We start from the raw sequence: 24496 nt of genomic DNA, 5'->3' as shown, positions 1-24496 counted from the left end.
TTGCTTGAATTTCCAGCATCTGCAGATTTCCTCGTGTGAGCTGTGAGAGTCAGCGGGTTTATAAAAGATATCAGTAAATAAGCTGTCTCCAGAGATAGAGACAGAGAGATCAAGAAAGGGGAGGGAAGTGAAGGTAATATGTCGGTTGAGTCAGTGATAATGAATACAAATGCTATGTTAACATTCATTCTGAGGGGTCTAGAATAGAAAATTAAGGATATAATGCTGAATCTGTATAAGGCATTGGTTAGACTGCAGTCAAAGCATTGTGAACAGTTTAGGGCCCCTGATCTAAGAAAGGATATGCTGGCATTGGAGAGGGTCCAGAGATGGTTCACGAGAACAATTCCAGGAATGAAGGGGTTAATATATTAGGAGACTTTGATGGCTCTGGACCTGTACTTTCTGGAGTTTAGAATAATGAGGAAGGACCTCACTGAAACTTGGCAAATATTGAAAGGCCCAGATAGAGTGGATTGGAGAGTATGTTTGTTATAGTGGGGGAGCCTAGGACTCATGGGCCTAGCCTCAGAATTGAGAGACATCTGTTTAGAACAGTCATGTCTTGCCTCTAAGGATACAAGGAAACATGGTAGAAATAGCGTTAATTTGGAAATTTAGGAAACTTTCAATCACCAGCGAAGTGGTATGAAGCAAATTGTTGGAGCTGAAGGCTGAGAGTGTCTAGATGTTAAAATGAGTGAAATAGTTGAAGCAACGTACATAAAAATAGTTGGTGAACGCAGCAGGCCAGGCAGCATCTATAGGAAGAGGTACAGTCAACGTTTTGGGCCGAGACCCTTCGTCAGACCTGCTGCGTTCAGCAGTATTTTTTATGTGTGTTGCTTGAATTTGCAGCATCTGCCGATTTCCTCGTGTTTGCGTTTTGAAATAGCTGATGCACTAGTTTTGGTTTTCCAACTTCCCTCAGATTAGGAAAGGTTCTACTAAAGATATTATGTAGGATAACCTTCTCCTTATTGATGTGAAGAAACTAATGCATTGAAAACAATTCAGTGAAAATATGACATACGAACAACTGGAATGGGCAAGTGGTCTTAGGCAGGAAGATTGGGCAGGCTAGGCCAGAAAAGTGAGAAAGGATTCTCATTAAAACTAACATCCTGAGGAGGCTTGACAGGTTTGATGTGAGCATGATGTTATCTTGCTCACATCATGCTCACATCTTGGAGAAATATCAGCAATTTATTTCCATCCAAAGATGCTGCCTGACCTTCTGAGTTCCTCCAGTATTTTATAAACATAGAAGGAATATAGGAAAACTACAGCACAATACAGGCCCTTCGGCCCACAATGCTGTGCCAAACATATACTTACGTTAGAAATTACCTAGGGTTACCCATAGCCCTTTATTTTTCTAAGCTCCATGTACCTATCCAGGAGTCTCTTAAAAGATCCTATGGTATCCGCCTCCACCACCATCGCCGGTAGCCCATTCCACACATTCACCACTCTCTGTGTAAAAAAACTTACCCCTGACATCTCCTCTGTACCTACTTCCAAGCACCTTAAAACTGTGCCCTCTCGTAATAGCCATTTCAGCCCTGGGGAAAAGCCTCTGATTATCCACACGATCAATGCCTCTCATCATCTTATACACCTCTCTCAGGTCACCTCTCATCCTCCGTCGCTCCAAGGAGAAAAGGCCGAGTTCACTCAAGCTATTCTCATAAGGCATGCTCCCCAATCCAGGCAGCATCCTTGTAAATCTATCTTGTTGCTCTTTTACATGCTGCCTGGTGGTCCTCATTTTAGCATCTCCTCCATTCACCATTGTAATGATCAGCATTTCAGTGACTTTTTAAGAAACATCTTGTTTTGCCAACTAACTAACAAAGACATTTATTTTGCCAAAGGGCAAACTCTCGATTCTATTTCCTGAGAAATGCAATTGGAGGCCTTTCCAGGTAATCTCCGCCCAGTTGTAACCTTGATCACACAGTTCGAAGCTGATAGGGAAGAATAAGGAAATTTTGAGGTTACTGGTAATCGAGGCAGTCGAGCAGAGGGAGGTATGACTGTGGCAGAAATCTTGCTGTATTCCACGTTGGCGGCAGTTTTAACGCACCCAGGTCAGTGTTCTCAATTGTATCCCTCAGATCTATAAACCGATCGGGGTGTTGAGCAGCCTGGCATGGTGTTAAACGCCAGATTGGAACTATATCGAATAGAAAAACACGGGAAATCCGGAACATTAATATTATTTTTTTACCATTTCTAGTTTTAAATCAGTTATATCATTTTACATATAGGCGTGACCGAATGTATATAGCAATCTCTGCGCACTTGCCAACTGGTAAAAATAGGAATGTTCACTTCCTCTTTCCGAGTGCACTTTCTGTTCGGTGACTGAGAATTTTTCACCAATTTATTTTAAAGCCACCTAGAAAGACTCTATTGATTCCGGAGGGTGGGGAAACAAAGAGAAAAGATTAGGAATATTGCCGAGAGTTACCGTTGCCATTAATAGTACAATCAGCCCCGCAGCCGGTCAGCGAGATCATGGTCCCTCCTGCCTTCCGCTTCTTTACCGAGAGGAGGAATACCAACACCTGCACGTTATTACTTCAGACAGAAACGTTCCATTCCACGATAATATTTTCAGGGATTTTAACAATCCCCTATTCAAAGGATATTATTAAATTTACACTCTGTGTCGCGAGGGACGAGGACCCCCCTACAGTACTCCAATTCTATAACATTAAGTATACTGTACGCCGCTTTGGGAAGCAGGGATCAGCAACTTGAAGAACCACACATCTTTAATGACACAAGTACAAAGAGATAAATGTGATCTTGTTCTCAATAATCTGTCTCTTTCGGGCTCCTAGTTCTGCCAACTTTTCTGCCTAGTCCTTTTTATAGGTATGTAAAAAGGAAAAGACTGGTAAAGACAAATGCAGGTCCCCTACAGACAGAAACAGGTGAATTGATTATGGGGAGCAAGGACATGGCAGACCAATTGAATAATTACTTTGGTTCTGTCTTCACTAAGGAGGACATAAATAATTTTCCAGAAATAGTAGGGGACAGAGGGTCCAGTGAGATGGAGGAACTGAGCGAAATACTTGTTAGTAGGAAAGTGGTGTTAGGTAAATTGAAGGGATTGAAGGCAGATAAATCCCCAGGGCCAGATGGTCTGCATCCTAGAGTGCTTAAGGAAGTAGCCCAAGAAATAGTGGATGCATTAGTGATAATTTTTCAAAACTCGTTAGATTCTGGACTAGTTCCTGAGGATTGGAGGGTGGCTAATGTAACCCCACTTTTTAAAAAAGGAGGGAGAGAGAAACCGGGGAATTATAGACCGGTTAGCCTAACGTCGGTGGTGGGGAAACTGCTGGAGTCAGTTATCAAAGATGTGATAACAGCACATTTGGAAAGCGGTGAAATCATCGGACAAAGTCAACATGGATTTGTGAAAGGAAAATCATGTCTGATGAATCTCATCGAATTTTTTGAGGATGTAACTAGTAGAGTGGATAGGGAAGAACCAGTGGATGTGGTATATTTGGATTTTCAAAAGGCTTTTGACAAGGTCCCACACAGGAGATTAGTGTGCAAACTTAAAGCACATGGTATTGGGGGTAAGGTATTGATGTGGATGGAGAATTGGTTAGCAGACAGGAAGCAAAGAGTGGGAATAAATAGGACCTTTTCAGAATGGCAGGCAGTGACTAGTGGGGTACCGCAAGGCTCAGTGCTGGGACCCCAGTTGTTTACAATATATATTAATGACTTGGATGAGGGAATTAAATGCAGCATCTCCAAGTTTGCGGATGACACGAAGCTGGGTGGCAGTGTTAGCTGTGAGGAGGATGCTAAGAGGATGCAGAGTGACTTGGATAGGTTGGGTGAGTGGGCAAATTCATGGCAGATGCAATTTAATGTGGATAAATGTGAAGTTATCCACTTTGGTAGCAAAAATAGGAAAACAGATTATTATCTGAATGGTGGCCGATTAGGAAAAGGGAAGGTGCAACGAGACCTGGGTGTCATTATACACCAGTCATTGAAAGTGGGCATGCAGGTACAGCAGGCGGTGAAAAAGGCGAATGGTATGCTGGCATTTATAGCGAGAGGATTTGAGTACAGGAGCAGGGAAGTACTACTGCAGTTGTACAAGGCCTTGGTGAGACCACACCTGGAGTATTGTGTGCAGTTTTGGTCCCCTAATCTGAGGAAAGACATCCTTGCCATAGAGGGAGTACAAAGAAGGTTCACCAGATTGATTCCTGGGATGGCAGGACTTTCATATGAAGAAAGACTGGATGAACTGGGCTTGTACTCGTTGGAATTTAGAAGATTGAGGGGGGATCTGATTGAAACGTATAAAATCCTAAAGGGATTGGACGGGCTAGATGCAGGAAGATTGTTCCCGATGTTGGGGAAGTCCAGAACAAGGGGTCACAGTTTGAGGATAAAGGGGAAGCCTTTAAGGACCGAGATTAGGAAAAACTTCTTCACTCAGAGAGTGGTGAATCTGTGGAATTCTCTGCCACAGGAAGCAGTTGAGGCCAGTACATTGGCTATATTTAAGAGGGAGTTAGATATGGCCCTTGTGGCTACGGGGATCAGGGGGTATGGAGGGAAGGCTGGGGCGGGGTTCTGAGTTGGATGATCAGCCATGATCATAATAAATGGCGATGCAGGCTCGAAGGGCCGAATGGCCTACTCCTGCACCTACTTTCTATGTTTCAATGTTTCTATATCCAGCAGTAATGTCGAAGTTTTCCATATTATCATCCTTTGCGTAGAAAGCTTTTCCTAATCCAAATTGCACATCTCCCGAAGTTGTGCCTAAAACAGTGTCATGACTTTTCAAAACTTTCACTAAAAACTTAATATATGAAAATGCATTCAGCTCAGATTGAAATCCAGAGGTAACTTTAGCGCTTGCAACACGTTTGTTTACTGATGAGTACGTTACAAAGGGTGCACAGGGAAAATATAGTTATGAGTGCAACAACTCCACTTAGTGTGAGCAGTGTCATAGGAATTGATTAGCAAGAGGATAGCTTCAAGGGTATGCAGAAAAGATTTCTTGAAGAATAAGTTTTCACTTTCCCACTTTCTCTTGCGAGTCTCTGACCACAACAGCTCAGAGTAGAGAATGGGCATTTGGGGTGGAATATACTGAGCAGTTTTGGGCCTCTTATCTAAGAAAGATGTACTGTCATTGGAGAGAGGGTCCAGAGGAGATTATTAGCACTTGTCTGTAGCCTTTCCTATCTGGGCAATTCAAATACTCATCTACATATTTTTAAAAATGTTATGACAGTGCCTGTCTCGGCCACCTTCACAGAGACCGCATTCCAACTCAAAACACACAAAACCAGGGGAGAAGTGAGTCGGGTTTTCTGTGGAACAAAAAAAAACAGTCAACCTTTCAGGTCAGAACTGAAACATCACAAACCCAAAACATTGATTGTTTCTCTTTCCACGAATGCTGCCTGACCTGGTGAGTTTGAATAGGGTTTACTTGCTTTTGTTCCAAATTTCCAGCATCTGCAGTATTTTTGATTTTAATTAGAAATAAAGCATCCTCCATTCTGAAGTTGGTCTGAGAAAGAATAGACAGTATATGTGTATAAAGTAACTGAGAACATTCAAATTTAACATGAAATTTAACTCTGAAATGTTGATCTTTTAAATTTGCCTGGATTTGTATTAATATTAATGTTTTCTAGCATATTAGGTATTCATTGCTTCCTCTTTATAAGAGTGGTTCTCTTTTTTTTACAATTTTCTCTTAAAAAAGCACGTCCTTAAACAGATTGTCAACTGATTGAATTTGAGCTTTATTTCAATTTTTTTTTCACTGTTGCAATTCAGCCCTTCTCCCAATGTTTTTAATAAATTCACAATAATAAGGTAGTTTCCGAAGAGTGCCCCTTCATCAAATAAGTGCTCTATTATGCAAACGAAACAGCACATTGTAAATAATAATTGCTCCATTACTTTGAGAAATAATTCAATGCTTGCTATTGCTGCCCACTCCAGTACACCCATATTGCCTGTAACAGTGCTGTTCAGCTGTATCATTGTTGAAACACATGCAAAAGATAATCAAACTCATTTTCTCAGTGATGAAGGTTAAAAAAAATAGAACTTGATTGGATTTTCTGTTCAATTGTCTTGATATTCCAACGCTGTCCGCCTTGCCTCCCAGCTTCTACCTCCACATAAATAAATGTGTCCATTCCAAATGCTGCTCTCTGTCTCCTAAATCACCTAAGTCTGACCTGCTCTGCTTGCTCACTTAACTGGCTTCCTCTCTAACTAAGCCTTTGTCTGTAAGTTCTCACTTTGCTTTTAAGTCTGTTCTATCACTGTCTTTTCTATCCCTAAAATCACTCAATCCAGTGGGATTTCTTTATTTAGTTATTTATTTATTGAGATACAGCATGGAGTGGGCCAATTTACAGTGACCTACTAACCGATCAGTCTTTGGACTGTGGGAGGAAACTGGAGCACCCGGAGGGAACCCACATGGTCACAGGGAGAACGTTAAAAACTCTTTACAGGCAGCAGCAGGAAATGAACCCATGCTGCTGGTACTGTAAATTGTTGTGCCAACCAGTACACTACCGTGCTACCCACAAGGTTCTGATAGGGTTACAACAATAAATTAAAAGAAAATGTCAAACTGGCAAGCTATATATTGGGCTGCAATTGAGTAAACGTTAACAATGAGCAAATCATTGTGAGGCATTCAAAGTGAAACCTTGTTTCTTTATAGATAGAGAAGATTCTGAAAGTGCCTTTCTCGTTATCTCTTTTCTGGGAATAATCACTTTTGCAAGAGTAAAGTTACTTGTGGCCATGTAATTACCAGAACGCAAGGACAGTCCAAAGAGAATGATTCTCATCAATCATAGTTTCTTCTGAGACATTTAGCTCAATAACCCATCACAGATCCCTCAAAGGTCCACATTCTCAAAAAGCATCTCTCAGCAACTTGAAAACCATCTTGTTTATTAAATCGTGAACTATTTTTGGAAGAATTGAATTCTAATTGCTCATATATGCAAGACGTAACACTTTTATCTGTAACCCATCACAAGGGACATCATCCAGCAATTCAGCCCAATCATTATTGTAATTTAAAAAGAGGATAGATCACTGTTTTTATTTTGAAAAAGAACTAACCCAGTATTTCCTAAATGCTACCATTTTACCTTGCATTTATTGTTGAACTGTTTTCCTTATATTCCTTTCCCTGTAATACTCTACCGATGTTCTCTAGGCCGGCATGGTACTTGTTGCTGGCTCTCATTAGTGATGCCATGAGTTTGATCTTGACTTCAGGACCCATATACATAAATTGAGTGTAATGTTGTCAATCGTTTTGATAAGATGATAAACTAATGCATGGTCTGTTTGGGTGGATATTAGTTACCAGTACTCTACACAAAGAAGGCAGATCCTTGACTGTCCCAGCTATCTCAGCCACGTCCTCCAAAACAAGTCAATTGACTTCTACTTCATTTTCTATTTGAGGTGTGAAAACTGATGGCTGTGTTTTCCCATATTACATAAAGATTATTCTTTCATGTAATTTATCAGTTGCAATGTGTGTCATATACTTTATAAATAGAAATTATTTTTCTTATCTGGTAACAACATTGATGATTATTGTTGCTAACTTATGAAAACTAATGACCTGTGTTATGTTGTGTTACTGAAATATTAAAAATACAACATGGTTGTTATGACGCATCTAGTGTGGTAGAGTAGAGGGTAGTCCTTGTCACTCTCACATTCAGCTTCTTGCTAAAAGGAGAGCCAAATGTGTAAGTCTCTCCCAGCCAGTACACAGCCTCCACAACAGCAAGCCTCATGTAGTGCCTCCTCACTGTCGACACACAGAAACTGAACTCCTTTTGGACTCAGGCTGAACTACTGAGGACGGGGAAGAGGTCTGGCCCCTGGTGCTCGTGAACCAGATCCCCAGCTACGGGTAAATAGCCCCACTGCCTTCATGGGCAGCCTCGGGAGAGACAAAGGAGTAAACCCAGACAGCAAATGGTGAGTGGAGCCCCCAGGGCAGCTGGACATCATTGAACAACCTTCTGGCGGTTCCTGCAGTCAAGCTGGTGCCAAATATATTGCTTCATAGGTTTTCCTTTGGATGACACTGAGGCCGAGAGGGGGATCTTGATGACTGGGCATCTCAGGATCTCCATGCTTTCTGCCCAGGATTGTGATGATGATCACCCTTTGAGACGGATGCCAACCACAAATATACAACAACCTCCTGTCCAGTTATTGTATTATTCATTTATGAGATATGGGATCACTGGAAAGTTATTTATTGCCAGTCCCTGCTGCTCTTGAGAAAATGGTGAAAAGCCACCTTCTTGAACCACAGCATTCCTTCTGGTGATGCAGCAACCACAGTGCGATTGGGTAAGAAGTTCAGAATGATTAAGCCAACAAAGAAGAATGTACAGCTAATTGTTTATGTCAGACTGGCGCATGACTTGGAAAGAAATCTGCAGATACAGTCTTCCATTCTTCCAAAAATCTCCTAGTGAAACTAAATATGTTTAAACATGTTATTTTGTGTTTAGTGATAGCTCTGCACTCACTTTAAAAGCACCCAATGATTTATATCGAATTGTCATTTAAAAGTTTTAGGGATTAGCTGGGAAAATAGCTTTTCCCATCATCGAAATCATTCCAAGTTAAATTCAAAGCACATGCCAAATAAAATATCACTCTAAATCTTGAATAACTAAACCGTAACAAAGCCAAAACTTGTTCTATTTCCTTACACCACCTCCCTAAATTCAATAATGAAACCAACTACATAAATAGCCTCAGGGAATTCTTGAAACCACTCCACATTTTCATGAATAGTGTTTTGCAATAACATTAAGGAGGTGGTTAATGGGTGAACATTCATCATTGATAGTGTTCTGTCCCATTATATCTAGGGCATTTTCTGAGCATTTTAACACTAAATGGAGCTCTTGTGCTCATACCCTAAATGATGGTAGACCAAAAAAAAGAATAAAGTTTGGATATATAATGTTGCACATCTATAACAAAACTCACCTAATCTTCCATGCATTAAGCTAAGGATGAAACATTTCAGAGGGTTCTGCTAGGCATCCTAAACTAGAGTGCATTGAAGTAAGACACATCAAAGTTGCTGGTGAATGCAGCAGGCCAGGCAGCATCTCTAGGAAGAGGTGCAGTCGACGTTTCAGGCCGAGACCCTTCGTCAGGACTAACTGAAGGAAGAGTGAGTAAGAGATTTTGAAGTATTGAAGCATTAAAGTATAGGGTTTAGAGGGCATGTAAGAAGGAACACTTTCACCCATGCTGTACTTGAAATCTGGAAGTGAATGAGTAATGGAAGCAGGTATTCTCACAACATTTAAGAAGAATCTAGAATACTTTAATTACCGAGGCATAGAAGGGTGTGATACAGGTCATCCATATTTCCTCTCAGCAGAAGAGTGCACAAACCTTGGGGGGTGGGGGAGAGATGAGGTCATAAAAGGCATTTCCTATAGCAAAGTTAAAATGAAATTATGGCTGACCGCAGGGATTTGATTGAGTTTATAACTAGCGAAATAATGATATGAAAGATAAGATTCCTCTTAGAAACATACAAATTAAACTATTGTTTTTATTATACAGTTTTTGGAAAGCTATCTTCACCCCAGAATGTGAAAATGCAATCCATCAATTTTAAGAATGTACTCAAATGGAGCCCAGTTACTTATCGCAAAGGAGACCTTCATTATTCAGTTGAATATCAAAGGTGAGTTCAATGGTTTAATTTAATGTCAGAGAACATATGCAGTACACAACCTGAAATTCTTACTCTTCACAGACATACACGAAACTAAGAGGAAAAAAAACAAAGAATGAATGAATAATGGAAAAATATTGGAACCCAAGAGCCTCCCTCCCCCCACGCAAAGGCAGCAGCAAAGCATCAGAGAGAGAGTTGTCACTTCTGCCACAGAAGGAAGGGAGACCAACAGCTCGCTGTTTTGATACAGCATTTCTATATCTTAATCACAGTAGTAATTGGTTACCCTTTTAAATATAAATGTCATGGTTTTGAGAGACCAAGAGAGGTCAAAAAGTGAGAAGAACAAAAAATGTTTCTCAAATGCCTATTCAGTTTTTTTTTAGAGAAAACACATAAATCATTATTGAAGGAAAGCAACACACACAAAATGCTGGTGAATGCAGCAGGCCAGGCAGTGTCTATAGGAAGAAGTACAGTCAACATTTTGGGCCGAGACCCTTCGTCAGGACTAACTGAAAGAAGAGATAGTAAGAGATTTGAAAGTGGGAGGGGGAGGGGGAGATCTTAAATGATAGGAGAAGACAGCGGGGGGAGGAATGGAGCCAAGAGCTGGAAGGTTGATTGGCAAAAGGGATACAAGGCCTTTGCCAATGATTTCTACTCAGTTTTGGCTCAGCGTTAGAACTTCTACCTCAGGAGGTTGCTGGTTTAGAAACCTAAGTGCTGAGGAGGCACTGCATTGTTAATATTCAAGGTATTAAGCCAACACCCATTTATGCTCTTAGCTGAATATAAAATGAATATGAAAGAAAACAAGGGCTTTCTTCTGAGAATTCTGCCAACATTTGCTCCTGAACTATGCTGCTGTTTGCAAGGAATAATTTCAAACTGAGTTTGAGCAATGAGGGATACTGATCCAAAATTGTGCATCATTCAACACCAATGACCACTAACTTGAGAACTAACTTAGAGAAGCATGTTGAAGGAAGGTTTTTTTTTAAAGCACTTCCTATTTAGATGTATCTCATTGTCTGTTCATCATCACTGGACCAAACGTCTGGAGTATCCTAAAGATAGCACAGCTGGGGTATTATCTCATCAGCTGTTCAAAGAGAAGGCTCCCTTCCATCTTCTCAAACCAGCTAATGAAAAAAATAATGATGGACTTGCCAGAGAGATAGTTGCCTTATAGTTATTTTATTAAAGCAAGGAATTAATTTATTTATATTCAATATATCATTTGGCTAGTTTATCAGAGCATTGGGCAGAGAAATTACCCTCAACTTGATATGATTAACAGCAAATTGTCACATATGATATCTATCAAGGGTCTGTATATTGCAGTGACGTAATTGTCTGAATCATCTTCTTTTCAGCTACTACAACAATCAATATAATCAAAAGCATCTTGAAAAAGCCTGTACAAACATCAACGTCACAGAATGTGACTTGTCTAATGAACTGGCCATCGGAGTTGGTTATTACCTGCGTGTGAGAGCTGAATACAAAGATGAGACATCTGACTGGACCAATGCCATAGAGTTTGAACCTTCTCGTGACAGTAAGATTAATTAGTTTTTGTTCCAATTAATTTATCTTGAAATTTATATTTTTCCCCAAGTGTTCCACTTCTGTTCCTTTGTAATACAGCTGAAATCGGACCTCCTTTGGCAGTGACTGTGAAGCCAAGATTGGATATGCTCGATGTCTACATCTCTGAACCTGTAAATGAAAATAACAATAAATCTATGCATGAATATTTTCAGGACTTGGGTTATGAAGTTTTTTACTGGGAAGCTACAGAGAAAAATAAGGTAAATTTCATTGACTGAGAAACAAGTTAAACATCTTGTTTAAGGGGAGGGTTGTAAATTCTATTCAGTTAAAATGGTATAGTACATGTCATTTAACCTGTTCCCTTTTCATCAACCAAAAACCCAAACAGTCCTTCCACATGATGTAGAAATTCACTCGTACTTCTTCCACTATACTGTATTCAAGATTATTTAATATCATTTCCAGCATACACTTCTTTGCACATTCTCCTTATCCATATAACAATTACAGCACGGAAACAGGCCATCTCGGCCCTCCTAGTCTGAGTCGAATGCTTATTCTCACCTAGTCCCACCGACCTGCACTCAGCCCATAACCCTCCATTCCTTTCCTGTCCATATACTTACCCAATTTTTTTTAAATGACAAAATCGAACCTGCCTCCACCACTTCTACTGGAAGCTCGTTCCACACAGCTACCACTCTCTGAGTAAAGAAGTTTCCCCGTTGTGTTACCCCTAAACTTATCCATACAAGTACTTCTGTAGACTCTCTGCTTCCTCAATACTACCTGCCCCTCAAACTATCTTTGTAACAGCATCTGGAAACTTGGCCACAAGCCATCAATTCCACCATCCAAACTATGACATACGACGTGAAAAGAAGCGGTCCTAATACCGACCTCTGAAAGAGACCACTAGTCACCAGCAAATGCCACATTTTGCCCCACTCTTGGCCTCGTGCCAGTCAGCCAGTATTCGATCAAAGCTAGAATGCCATGGGTTCTGATAGTCTTAAGCAGCTTCATGTGCAGCATGTTGTCAAAGGACTTATGAAAATCCAAATAAATAACATTCACTGACTCTCCTTTCTCTACCCTGCATCTTATTTCCTCAAAGAATTCTAACAGATTTGTCAGGGAAGATTTCTCCTGAAGGAATCCATGCTGACTTTGGTGAGAAGTTGCTCCTCAGATTTTGCCCAACCTTTCCTTATTGATTGTATTCTCTCATCCAGGCAGCATCCTGAACCTCTCCTGCACCCTCTCCAAAGTCTCCACATCCTTCCTGTAATGGCGTGCCCGGATCTAGGTCCGCCTGTTACATTTCCACTCAAGGGGAAAGACTCTGGTGATTGACTCTATCTATACCTCTTGTCATCTTATGCACCTCCATCAACTCATTTCTCATCCTTATTCATTCCAAAACAAAACCATAGTTTACTCAACTTATCTTCATAGAAATGCCCTCCAGTCCAGGCATTATCCTGGTAAATCTCCTCTGTACCTTCTCTGAAGCTTCTATGTCCTTCCTATAATAAGGCAACCAGAACTGTGTCAGTGGGATAGAAGCTGTCCTTGAGCCTGATGGTACGTGTCTCCAACTGTCTTCATTTTGATGGGAGAGGGGAGAAGACTGCTTCTACTGCATGGTTCACTTCACATCTAAGAAATAAATCTGAATCTGAATCTGCAGGTCAGGCTGCTCTTGATAGAGAGAATAAAGAGTTGACATCTCAGGCTGAGACACTTCATTAGGATAGTTGTTACTCCAGATCCAATGCAGCACCAGAAGAAACTCAATAAGATAAAGAACACAATAATAAAAAACACCATCAACATAACTACACAGGGAGGCTCATATACATAGATTGTTTTTATGTCCGCAAAGTGATGCTAGGTGCAGAAGAGTCTGTACATAAGATGACTGACAGGAATGATAAAATAGTGGTGTTGGAGCAGGTTAGTGGGTGGACGTGTTGATCTGCCTTACTGCTTGGGGAACGTAACTATTTTTGAGTCTGGTGATCCTGGCATGGATGCTACGTAGCCTGCTCCCTGGTAGGAGTGGGACAAACAGTCCGTGAGCAAAGTGGGTGGGATCCTTCGTGATGTTATTGGCCTTTTCCGACACCTCTCTGTGTACATGTCCATGAGGGTGGGTAGGCTGGTGCTGGTGACGTGTTGGGTAGTTTTGACTCTCTGTTATAGAGCCATCATGTCCACTGCAGTGCAGTTTCTATACCATGCGGTGATGCAGCAAGTTCAGATACTCTCTACTACACATCTGCACAGGGATGCAAAGGCACTCAGTGTTCATAATGTGGTCAGCTATACATTAGAAAAAAACAAATACAGGGAAGGTGACTGCTTTGTAGAATACGCCAGAATCAGGTTTTTTTATCACTGACATATGTCAGGAAATTTGTTTTGCAGTAACAGTACAGTGCAATACATAAAAAATCACTATAAATTACTCCATTTAGTCTGCAAATTTCTAGTCAAATGTCACATTTTTAGTTCAACTTTTCCCGCTCTGATACCTCGGGAACATCTATGCTCCCTCACTTGTTTGCTAATATTTGTCTATTTTTCTAAAATTATCATTGATCATTTCTCTTCCCTGATCATGCTTTATTTCAGAGTGTGCCATCCTGTCCCTCAAATTAGTGCTTGTAGAGACAACCCTCACACCAGAGATATTACCTGGTCTGTACAGACTGTCCTGCAGCTGCAATATTGAGACAGCGATGCAGTCTTAGGCATGATGTCGTTCAAATGACTCTTGTGCTTTCTCATATTTCCTTATGACATTGAAAAAAGCCTTAGGCTCGCATTTTCCCTGAGGGCTCCCAGGGAAATCTTAATTTAATTTCTTTGTAACACATTCTCTTTAACAATCACATTAACTCCCCCTGATTCTTCTAACACATGCCTACATTTGGGGCAATTTACACACCAGCAGGTCGTTGGAATGTGGAGGAAACCAAAAGATCAAAGAGAGAATGTGCAAACTCTGCGCACAGCGTGCCAGAAGTCAGGACTGAACCAAGATCATTAGAACTGTTTCTCTTTCTAGCCTGGTCATAAACCCTCTCTGTGGAGGGTTGGTGCATTTTCTTGTGTCCTGAATGATAATTTTCCCAGAACCAGAAGATCCAGTCAGCAATGTTCCCCTTAATTTTATTTTTACAGCTGTATGGACCAACCATTGCTTTGAGCAGGAATTTTTTTATTAGGCCTTAAAACTGCACAGCACTTTAAATGTTTTTTGTAACATGTATACAATGCATATTTAGAATGAAAATTGAAAAATCACATACTTTTGATTTTATTTATTAATTGAATGGTGTAATAAAATACAATACAACAAAGAAAATACGTCACAAATAAACTCTTCTTGATTATAACTGACATTTTGAAGACAAACCCTGATACCTTCTTCAGGGATGATGCCTGGGCATATCTAGTCCGGTGGTATTTATACCCCTGTAGTTTGTCCCTCCTGATTAGTTAGTCCACAACCAATCAGGTTTCTGCTCTGTTCGTGTTACCCAGAGGAATTGGCTGCAGCAGAACACTGCATTCGCAATGGCTATAGGATTGGCTTTGATAATACAGAATTACTGTACCACACCAATGGCTTTTGGGACCGCCTGTTAAAGGAAGCCATTGAAATAAAACTAGGAAAAGAATTTTATCAATACATGTACCTGGCTGAAAGCCTGAGAAGAGTTTATTTGTCATATACACCAGGAAAACACTAGATCCTTTTCAAAATCTTACATACTTGGTCAATTTTTTTCTCATCTGTCTTTATTACAAACCCATTGCCTACTAACACTGTCCAGATTAATTTCACATCCAGGTGAAAGATACGTCTTAATCCTCATTAGATCATCCAAGTGTTCCACTTCTAGTCTGTTTCTGGATTTACATTTGATTGAATTCATAAGACTGATTCCATGGGCACAGTCAGCATCAGAAGCCTGCAATGTTCCAAAGATGTCAACAAGGATCTATGGTTCTTTAAATTATTTGTTTCTAAGCAATTTATCAATGAATGTTTTAATTGAACCAGTCTTTACTTTCTCAGAACTTCCATTCTGTGTTTATTCTTACAATTTGTAACAGTGTTGAACTTGAAACACTGACAATATAGCTCTAAAGCATTTCAAAAGTTACCTTTATTATTTAGAAAATATATGGAATATATTCATTAACAGATAGTTAATTACAGGGTATTTCAAAATAATATTAAAATAATTTCAAAATTATTTTTACATTATATAAAAAAATTCCAGCTGCATGGCAACAAAGGAATGTGCGCAGGAGCATTTCAGTTACTGCACGACCACGCAACTACGCAGCTTAGAGGGAACAGTGCCAGTTAATTATTAGGTTATTAGGTTATTGCAGCTTACAGGAACTTGTTTAATGCTGCCTTTTCCTTGTTACAGACTTCACAGTGTACGATAGTTGATGGGACTATGCATAACAACTGGTTCATGGGTAGTTATTCTAGCTTTAGGAAGCTCCGGTTGCCAGTCTTTCTCTTCATGGATCTGATACTTCGCATGTGAACAGACCAACTGCAGTGTTTTAGAACTGCTTAATGTACATGTGTTCATGTGAACAAACCAATAGTAGTGTTTTAGAACTTCTTAATGTACACTTGTTCATGTGAACAGACCAACGGCAGGGTTTTAGAACTTCTTAATATACACTTGTTCATGTGAACAGACCAATGGCAGTGTATTAGAATTTCTTAATGTACACTTGTTCATGTGTTAGAGCAGTAATAGGGACATGCGAATAAGATGAGATTAACAAATTTAATGCAAGGTAGTTCTTGTCAATTTTTCTTCCACTTGCTGATAAAGGTAAAAATTCACAGGTACAGTGCATTTCAGAAATTCCTAACCATTCTTTTCCTTGTCCTATTATTAAAATAAGTTCCTATTAATATGAATATTAAAATCAATGATTAAATGCAAATTTATGCATTGGGTTGATTAATGTTTTGTAAAATTATTTCACATATACACCAGCATGAAACAAATTATAAGTTATAGGAATTATATTCAGTTTTTCTCGCTAAATTGTTGAACCCATTGCAACAAAATTTTTCGAGTACATTGGTCATTTTAGGAAGTTCATTGGGAGCAATTACATATTTCTATTGCCAGTGTCTAAAAAGCTTCAGTGCTACGACTTCCCATTGAAAAGGTCCATTTAACGTGATTGACTTAATCCTTCATGTGATTGTTTTCTGACGAATGTAACTATCAGATTTATTGAATTCCACGCAGAGTGAAAGAACTTACATCCAGCAGAACACGATAACCCTCACCAATCTGAAACCTTGGACCACCTACTGCTTGAAAGTTAAACCCTTTGTGAATAACCGAATAACTCAATCGAGTTCAATTACCTGTGAAACTACAATGGATAATGGTATGATTACATTTGATCAATCTGTTCCTTCTAAAGAAGTACTATGAGATAAGCAATACTTTATCGGTCACATGTTTTTTTCCTGCTTACAGGAGTTATAGTCCCCTCTGCTATTGCTAAGTCAGCTACTCACAAACCTTCCCATAACAATGTGTTGTTGCAGTTCAGATGAACCAAAAGAACTATACGGATGTAGAAGGTCATATTTATGCCAACCAGATTTCATATTTAAATCAACCCTATCAGAATCAAATGAATGAAAAATCTTTCCGTTTCTTGCTTCTTGGACTTGCTGTGTGAAAAATGAACACAAATGTAAGAATAGGAGCAGTGTTATGCCTTGAATTTTTTTAAAATTTAGAGATACAGCACAGTGACAGGCTCCTTTGGCCCAGCAAACCCGCGCTGCGCAAGTGCATCGTTGTGATCATGTAACTTACTAACCCATGTGTCTTTGCAAGTGTGGGAGGAACTAGAGCACTTGGAGGAAACCCACGTGAGCAGAGGGAGAATGTACAAACTCACTATTGACAATGGCAGAATTGAATCCAGGTCACTGTCTGTAGGGTAGGCATGGTAGCGTAGCAGTTAACATTAACAATTTACTGCGCCAGTTGTAAGATCGGGGTTCAATTCCCACCACTAATAAGTAAGAAATGTATGTGCTCTGCTGAACGTAAGATAGGGTAATGGCATAAGTCCAAAAATCTGATGTTTTTGATAATTTTAACCTCTGCTACTGGGACTTTACATGATTAGAATTATTTATTTTTCAGTGAAATATTAGAAACTATAAGTAGAAGAATTAAGGAAGCTTTAATGATACCTTTAGAACCTAATCTTGTTAATTATACAATACTTGTAGCATTTCGGGAGCAACACCAAATCAGCTAAAATCCTTTTTAAATGAAGTCATCATGTGAAGTCATTCTCTTCCCCTTCCCTGGCTGTATGTTGAAATGTAGACCAGAAACAACATTGTGGGTACACAACTTTGCAATTCATGCACTGCAGCGCTGCACCTGATGCCAACTGATATAATCCATTTTTGCAAGTCATTTTGTAAAATGAGGCTATGACCTCATAACATTTATTTCTATCATTCTTTCAAAAGTTTTGTGCCCATCTGTCATTTTGGACTGACTGATTTTATTGCTGTTCTTTGCACTTGCAGGTAGAATTGCAGATTGGAAGATTGTTGTGATTTTTCTTGCATCACTTTGTGTTGTCTTTCTTGTGATCATTGGCATTTTCTATGCATCACTTCATGGATACAGAATCATCAGATATATTTTCTTTCCTTCGTACAAACTTCCTGAACACATAAAACAGGTACGTGTTCCACCAAGCATCAATTCTTATTTCTGCTTCACAGTCCATCAAATATGTGTAAGTCATCTTTGTGAACATAATCCAGTTGCTGTTGTTTTTTTTTCAAGATGACGAGGTGACAACAATGTTTGATCAGGGTAGGGCGGCAGATTTTGTATGCATGGACTTTAGTAAAGCTTTCAACAAGAACCCTCATCATAGTCTAATCCAAAAGATAAAGGCACTATGCATCCAAAAAGATTAAATTCGATATTGACTTGGTCACAGAAGACAGAGGGCAGTGGTGGAGGGGAGTGTTTTTCTGACTGGAGGTCATTCCTAAGGGATCTCTGTTTGTGATATCTATAAATGATTTGAATGAAAATGCAAGTGGGCTGATTACTAATTTTTCACGTGACGCAATAAATTATCGGAGGATTCAGTAGGGTATAGACAAGTTGGAAATGTGCACAGAGAAATGACAAATGGAGTTTAATCCAAACAAGGGTGAGGTGTTGCACATAGGGAGGTCAAATTTTAAGGGGAAAGTATGCAGTAAATGACAGGACATAGGGATCTTGGGGTGCAAGTCCATAGTTTCCTGAAAGTGACAACACAAGTAGGTAAGATAGTTAAAAAGCACTTCACAAACAAGAGAAAATCTGCAGATGCTGGAAATCTGAGCAACAAGCACAAAATGCTGGAGGAACTCAGCAAGCCAGGCAGTATCTATGGAAAAAGGTACGGTCGATGTTTTGGGCTGAGACCCTTCCTCCAAGACATCAACTCTTTTCCATAGATGCTGCCTGGCTTGCTGAGTTCCTTCAGCATTTTGTATAAGAAAACATATCATCAGTTATGGTGTTGAGTATAAAAGTCAGGAAGTCATGTTGCAGCTATATAAAGTTTTGGTTAGGCCATATTTGGAGTATTGTGTGCATTAATAATTGTTGCATTACAAGAAGGATATGGAGGCTTTGGAGAGCGTGCAGGAGAAGTTCACCAGGAAATTGCCTGGATTAGAGAGTATTAGCAATAAGGACTGGTTGCACAAACTTGGATTGTTTTCTCTGGATTGTCGGAGGCTGATACAAATATATAAAATTATGAGAGTCAGAGATAGGGTGGATAATAAAGATTTTTTTCCCAGGGTAACAATGACAAACACAAAAGGTGTAAATTTAAAGTGAAAGGGGGAAAGGTCTGAAGGAGGTTAATGAGGCAGATTTTATTCACACACAGAGTGATAAATGTCTGAAATGCAATGAGAGGGGAAGTAGTGGAAGCAGAGATGATAGCAAGGTTTAAGAGTCATTTAGGCAGATGAACAAACTGGCAGGGGATAGAAAGATGTAGACAATGTGCAGGCAGATTTGCAGTTTAAGCTGGCACTATGGTTGGCACAAACATTGTGTGCTGAAGAGCCTGTTCCAGCACTGTGCTATTCGATGCTCTGCATTTGAAGATGTGCTGCACTGAGGTTTATGGGTGAACATGAGAGTACAAAGGATATAAGCTGGTAGTACTCTGATATGGTCTGAGAGTTTGTTCTGAGATTATCCTTACTCTACCCCAGATGTGGCAGAAGCCCCACATGTAACCTACACATGCAAAAAAAAACATGACTTCCATAAACTTATGGAAATTTCTACCCATAATTTATTTGATAGTTACAGGAAAATTTTAAAAGCAGTGTGGCTGGAGAATGAAACTTGGCATTGTCATTTCATCAGACTGACGTGATGCTTGCTGCTTCAGTACATAACTGTCAGAAGTAGGGTGTGGTGTGAAAAGTAGCTCATTTATCTTATCAGCAGCACCAAACTCTGGAAGAGACTTTGCTCAGCTGGAGTCTAATGGTGGAGACTATTTGAGCTGAGTGTGTAGCGTTGAGTGCACTCGAAGCTCATACTCTCCCACAAGTTACAATATGTGCTAACAAGTAAAGACAATTTCCTTTTCCAGAGCAAGCAACACATTGAGGCCATGTGATGCCTTCATGAAAAGCACTAAAAATGTAAATGTATCAGCTCTTGTGTGTCCATAAGACACAGGAGCAGGATTAGGCCATGCAGATCATGGAGTCTGCTCTGCCATTCCATCATGGCTGATTTATTATCCCTCTCAATCTTATTTTTCTGTCCTCTCCCCATAATCTTTGACTCCCTTACGAATCAAGAACCTATCTACCTTCACTTTAAATAGTCATAGTCATACTTTATTCATCCTGGGGGAAATTGGTTTTCCTCACAGTTGCACCATAAATAATAAATAGTAATAAACCAGAAATAGTTAAAATAGTAAAAAGTAAATTAAGCCAGGAAATAAGTCCAGGACCAGCCTATTGGCTCAGGGTGTCTCAACCTCCAAGGGAGGAGTTGTAAAGTTTGATGGCCACAGGCAGGAATGACTTCCTATGACGCTCTGTGCTGCATCTCGGTGGAATGAGTCTCTGGCTGAATGTACTCCTGTGCCCAACCGGTACATTATGTAGTGGATGGGAGACATTGTCCAAGATGGCATGCAACTTGGACAGCATCCTCTTTTCAGACACCACAGTGAGAGAGTCCAGTTCCATCCCCACAACATCACTGGCCTTACGAATGAGCTTGTTGATTCTGTTGGTGTCTGCTACCCTCAGCCTGCTGCCCCAGCACACAACAGCAAACATGATAGCACTGGCCACCACAGACTCGTAGAACATCCTCAGCATCCTCCGGCAGATGTTAAAGGACCTCAGTCTCCTCAGGAAATAGAGACGGCTCTGACCCTTCTTGTAGACAGCCTCAGTGTTCTTTGACTAGTCCAGTTTATTGTCAATTCATATCCCCAGGTATTTGTAATCCTCCACCATGTCCACACTGACCCCCTGGATGGAAACAGGGGTCACCAGCACCTTAGCTCTCCTCAGGTCTACCACCAGCTCCTTAGTCTTTCTCCATCATGCAATAAAATCTCCAAAGTCTTCACTTTGAATATCGTACTTTCATTGCCTTCTAGATTTCTAAATTTCAAAGTTCAAAGTAAATTCATTATATGTCACCATATAAACCCTGAGATTCATTTTTGTGAAGGCATACTCAATAAATCTATAGAATAATGTCTATAAGAGAACTAGTGAAAGACTGCGCCAACGTTCAACCAGTGTGAAAAAGACAGCAAACAGCGCAAGTACAAAAAGAAAGAAATAATATTAAATAAATACACAATAAATATTGAGAACAATGAGATGAAGAGTACATAGGTTGAGGCACACAGAAAATGCTGGAGGAACTCAGCAGGCCAGGCACCGTCCTGATGGAGTCCTGATGAAGGGTCTTGGCCTGAAATGTCAACTGTTTACTCTTTTCCATAGATGCTGCCTGGCCTGCTGAGTTCCTGCTGCATTTTGTGTGTGTTGCTTTGGATTTCCAGCATCTGCAGACCTTCTCATGTTTGCCATAGGTTTTAGGAACATTTCAATGATGGGCAAGTGAAGTTGAGTGAAGTTATCCCCTTTGGATCAAGAGCCTGGTGGCTGAGGGGTAATCACTGTTCCTGAACCTGTGGTGTGAGTCTTGAGGCTCCTGTATCTGCTTCCTGATGACAGCAGCGAGAAGAGACCATGTCCTGGTGGTGGGTTTCCTTGATCACGGATGCTGCTTTCCCAGGACAACTTTTCATGTAGGTGTGCTTAATTTAACCTTAATAACATGAGTACTCATTTTTATCCCAGCAAAAAAAAAAGTAAGGCATCTCTTAGGACAGATGAGAATGTTTTATGTAAGCTTTTTTGTTTACAGCTTAATTGGGAAAGACCTCTCTTAACATTTTTTCCTTCTTTTTAATGCACAGTTCCTGAAAGAACCTTGGCTGAATTCTCCATTCCTGCCACCTCAGACTAACAATCTGCCTGAAGAACCTTTTGACAAATTATTTTTTTTTTCAAATTTACAAGAATGCCTTAACGATACTGATATTGACATTCCTACAAAACTGGATATGCTTCAGATGTACACCTTAAAGAAAGAAAGTGAAGATGAAGAGAAACAGACACAACATAATAACACTAATTTTTATGCAAGAGTGCAAACACTACCAAAGAATTCTGTGTGAGCAAGACAATGCCAGAAAATTATCTGGGGGAGATGGCATGAATATTTTGTTGTCCATTGCCAGCAATATCAGAAGTAAATACCTGTAGTATGAAACTCCAATTCAAATAAAACCAGGGAGTGGTATTATTTTAAACAAGATTTTGAGAGGGTTTTTGGTGATTTTTTTTGCAGCTGTTAAACTTCCCTCCTTTTTCAAGGGATAATTACTGTTATGAATATTAACTGGGATTTAAATTTATTTTAATAAAGTCAGAAACTTTCAAAAGTCAAAAGGAAAAATATGAGCAAAATGAATATATTGCAATTCTTTACCTGTATGATGTTTCTATCAATTATTCCATTACAAGTTAAGTCTATTTAACCTGATTCACGATGTAAACTTGAATTACTATAAGTATAAACACAAGAGATTCTGCAGTTGCTGTACATCCAGAGCAACAGACACAAAATGCTGGAGGAACTCAGCAGGTCCGGCAATTTCTATGGAGAGGAATAAAGAGTCGGTGTTTAGGGTCAAGACCCTTCATCAGGACCTATAAATATCTCTTCAAACAAATGGCAACACTACAAGCCATAAAATGCAATGGCAGTGCAATAAGTTGATGCAGGAAGTTTTACTTTTTCAGAGGTGTGAGGCATAAATTTATTATGGAAAAGAAGATTAAGAATAGATTAGGGATTTTAAATTTATAAAATAAGTATCCATAGGTTAAAATGCAGAAGGATTTCCGTCAAACTTGCTGTTTACCCATTTGTTACTGTAAGTGAAGATTCTGGAGAACATTTATTTTCTTTGTTTTGCTATCCTTTTATTCAATTTTCTACATCCAATAATTCAAGCTGGAATATTAACTGTCTACTCCAGTAGATGAATTCCACATCTTTTCGCACATAACAGTTTTTCTTGCTCTCTGAACTCATTTTTGTCACTTTTTATATTGTACCTACATCACTTCCCTCACCTACTGGAAATTGTTTGCACTTCTTTGTTCTTGCTAAATAAAAATTGTCAGTTAATTGTGCACCCTTGCCTAATTCCTTTCAGCTGTGGGCTCACCAAAGGCTATACTTGCTGTTGAGTTCCAACGAACAAGAGAACCTAGTGATATTTTGTTGTAGTCATATGCAATTATTTGGAATGCAAGATAGTATTATATTTGGAAAAAATGCAATCCACAATCAATGAGATATTTGGGTTTTATACTTAAAACATAGAACATAGAAAATCTACAGCACATTACAGGCCCTTTGGCCCACAATGTTGTACCGACCATGTAACCTACTCTAGAAGCTACCTAGAATTTCCCTTCCGCATAGCCCTCTATTTTCTAAGCTCCACGTACCTATCTAAGAGTCTCTTAAAAGTTCTCTTTTAAATAGTTTATCTAATTCTCAGGGACATTTGAACACAATTAACCGAAAGCGCGATTGAATACTGCAAGTTCTTGCAATTTTTTGAAGATGTACATGAGAAGATGAGATTTTATTTTTTTTCTGTTGCAGGTTACTAAAATTCAGAACACACTGTGTGAAAGGTAATTAAACCACAGTAACTTAGGAACAAGATTTGGATAAACATATCAAGGGACAAAATTAAATAGGGATGTGGGTAAAGAGCAGGAGAACGTACACAAAAAAATGGCAATTGGACTGGCTTGCATTTGCTATTCAATATGCTGCAAATGACTTTGAATACTTCATTACTAGCATATTCCTCTGTGGCAAATTAAGGGGAATAACAATAAAACAAGTACTTTATCCTTACTGTGTTATTCTGCTCTGATGATCCTGAGCAACATGGAGCATAGACTCAGTGGCTATTTTATTAGGTACAGGAGTGGAACCTGGTGTGATCTTCTGCTGCTGTAGCCCATCTACTTCAAGGTTCAATGTCTCGTCCATTCAGAGATGCTCTTCAGCACACCACTGTTGTAACATGGTTTACATGAGTTACAGTTGTCTTCCTGTTAGCTTGAACCGGTGTGGCTATTCTCCTCTGATCTCTCTCACTGACAACGTGTTTTTTATCCACAGAAATGTCGCTCACTGGATTTTTTTTTTGTTTTTTGCACTATTCACTGTAAACTCTAGAGACTGCTGACAAACAACCAATGCGCAGAAGACAGACTATGCAAATATAAAAAGCAAATAACAAAAAAAAACTGAGAACATAAGTTGTAGAGTCTTTGAAAGAGCATCCATAGATTATGGAATCAATTCAGTGTTGAGGTTAAGTGAAGTCATCCACGCTGGTACAGGAGCCTGATGGTTGAAGGGTAATAAT

At 39.5% G+C, this 24496-nt stretch overlaps 1 protein-coding gene across 1 annotated transcript; it reads left to right on the top strand.

Moving 5' to 3' along the window:
- Window positions 1–1954: 1954 nt before the first annotated feature.
- On the top strand, window positions 1955–22350 carry LOC140199740 (interleukin-10 receptor subunit beta-like). Its single transcript, XM_072262213.1, has 7 exons — window positions 1955–2093; window positions 9673–9796; window positions 11170–11354; window positions 11444–11607; window positions 16660–16804; window positions 17979–18136; window positions 21950–22350. Exons 1-7 carry the CDS (start codon window positions 2036–2038, stop codon window positions 22208–22210), a joined length of 1095 nt encoding a protein of 364 aa, XP_072118314.1. The 5' UTR covers window positions 1955–2035; the 3' UTR covers window positions 22211–22350.
- Window positions 22351–24496: the final 2146 nt, after the last annotated feature.

This window comes from Mobula birostris, chromosome 6 (assembly GCF_030028105.1).
Source record: "Mobula birostris isolate sMobBir1 chromosome 6, sMobBir1.hap1, whole genome shotgun sequence".
Taxonomy (NCBI): domain Eukaryota; kingdom Metazoa; phylum Chordata; class Chondrichthyes; order Myliobatiformes; family Myliobatidae; genus Mobula; species Mobula birostris.
This window is presented reverse-complemented; position numbering and strand designations above follow the sequence as displayed.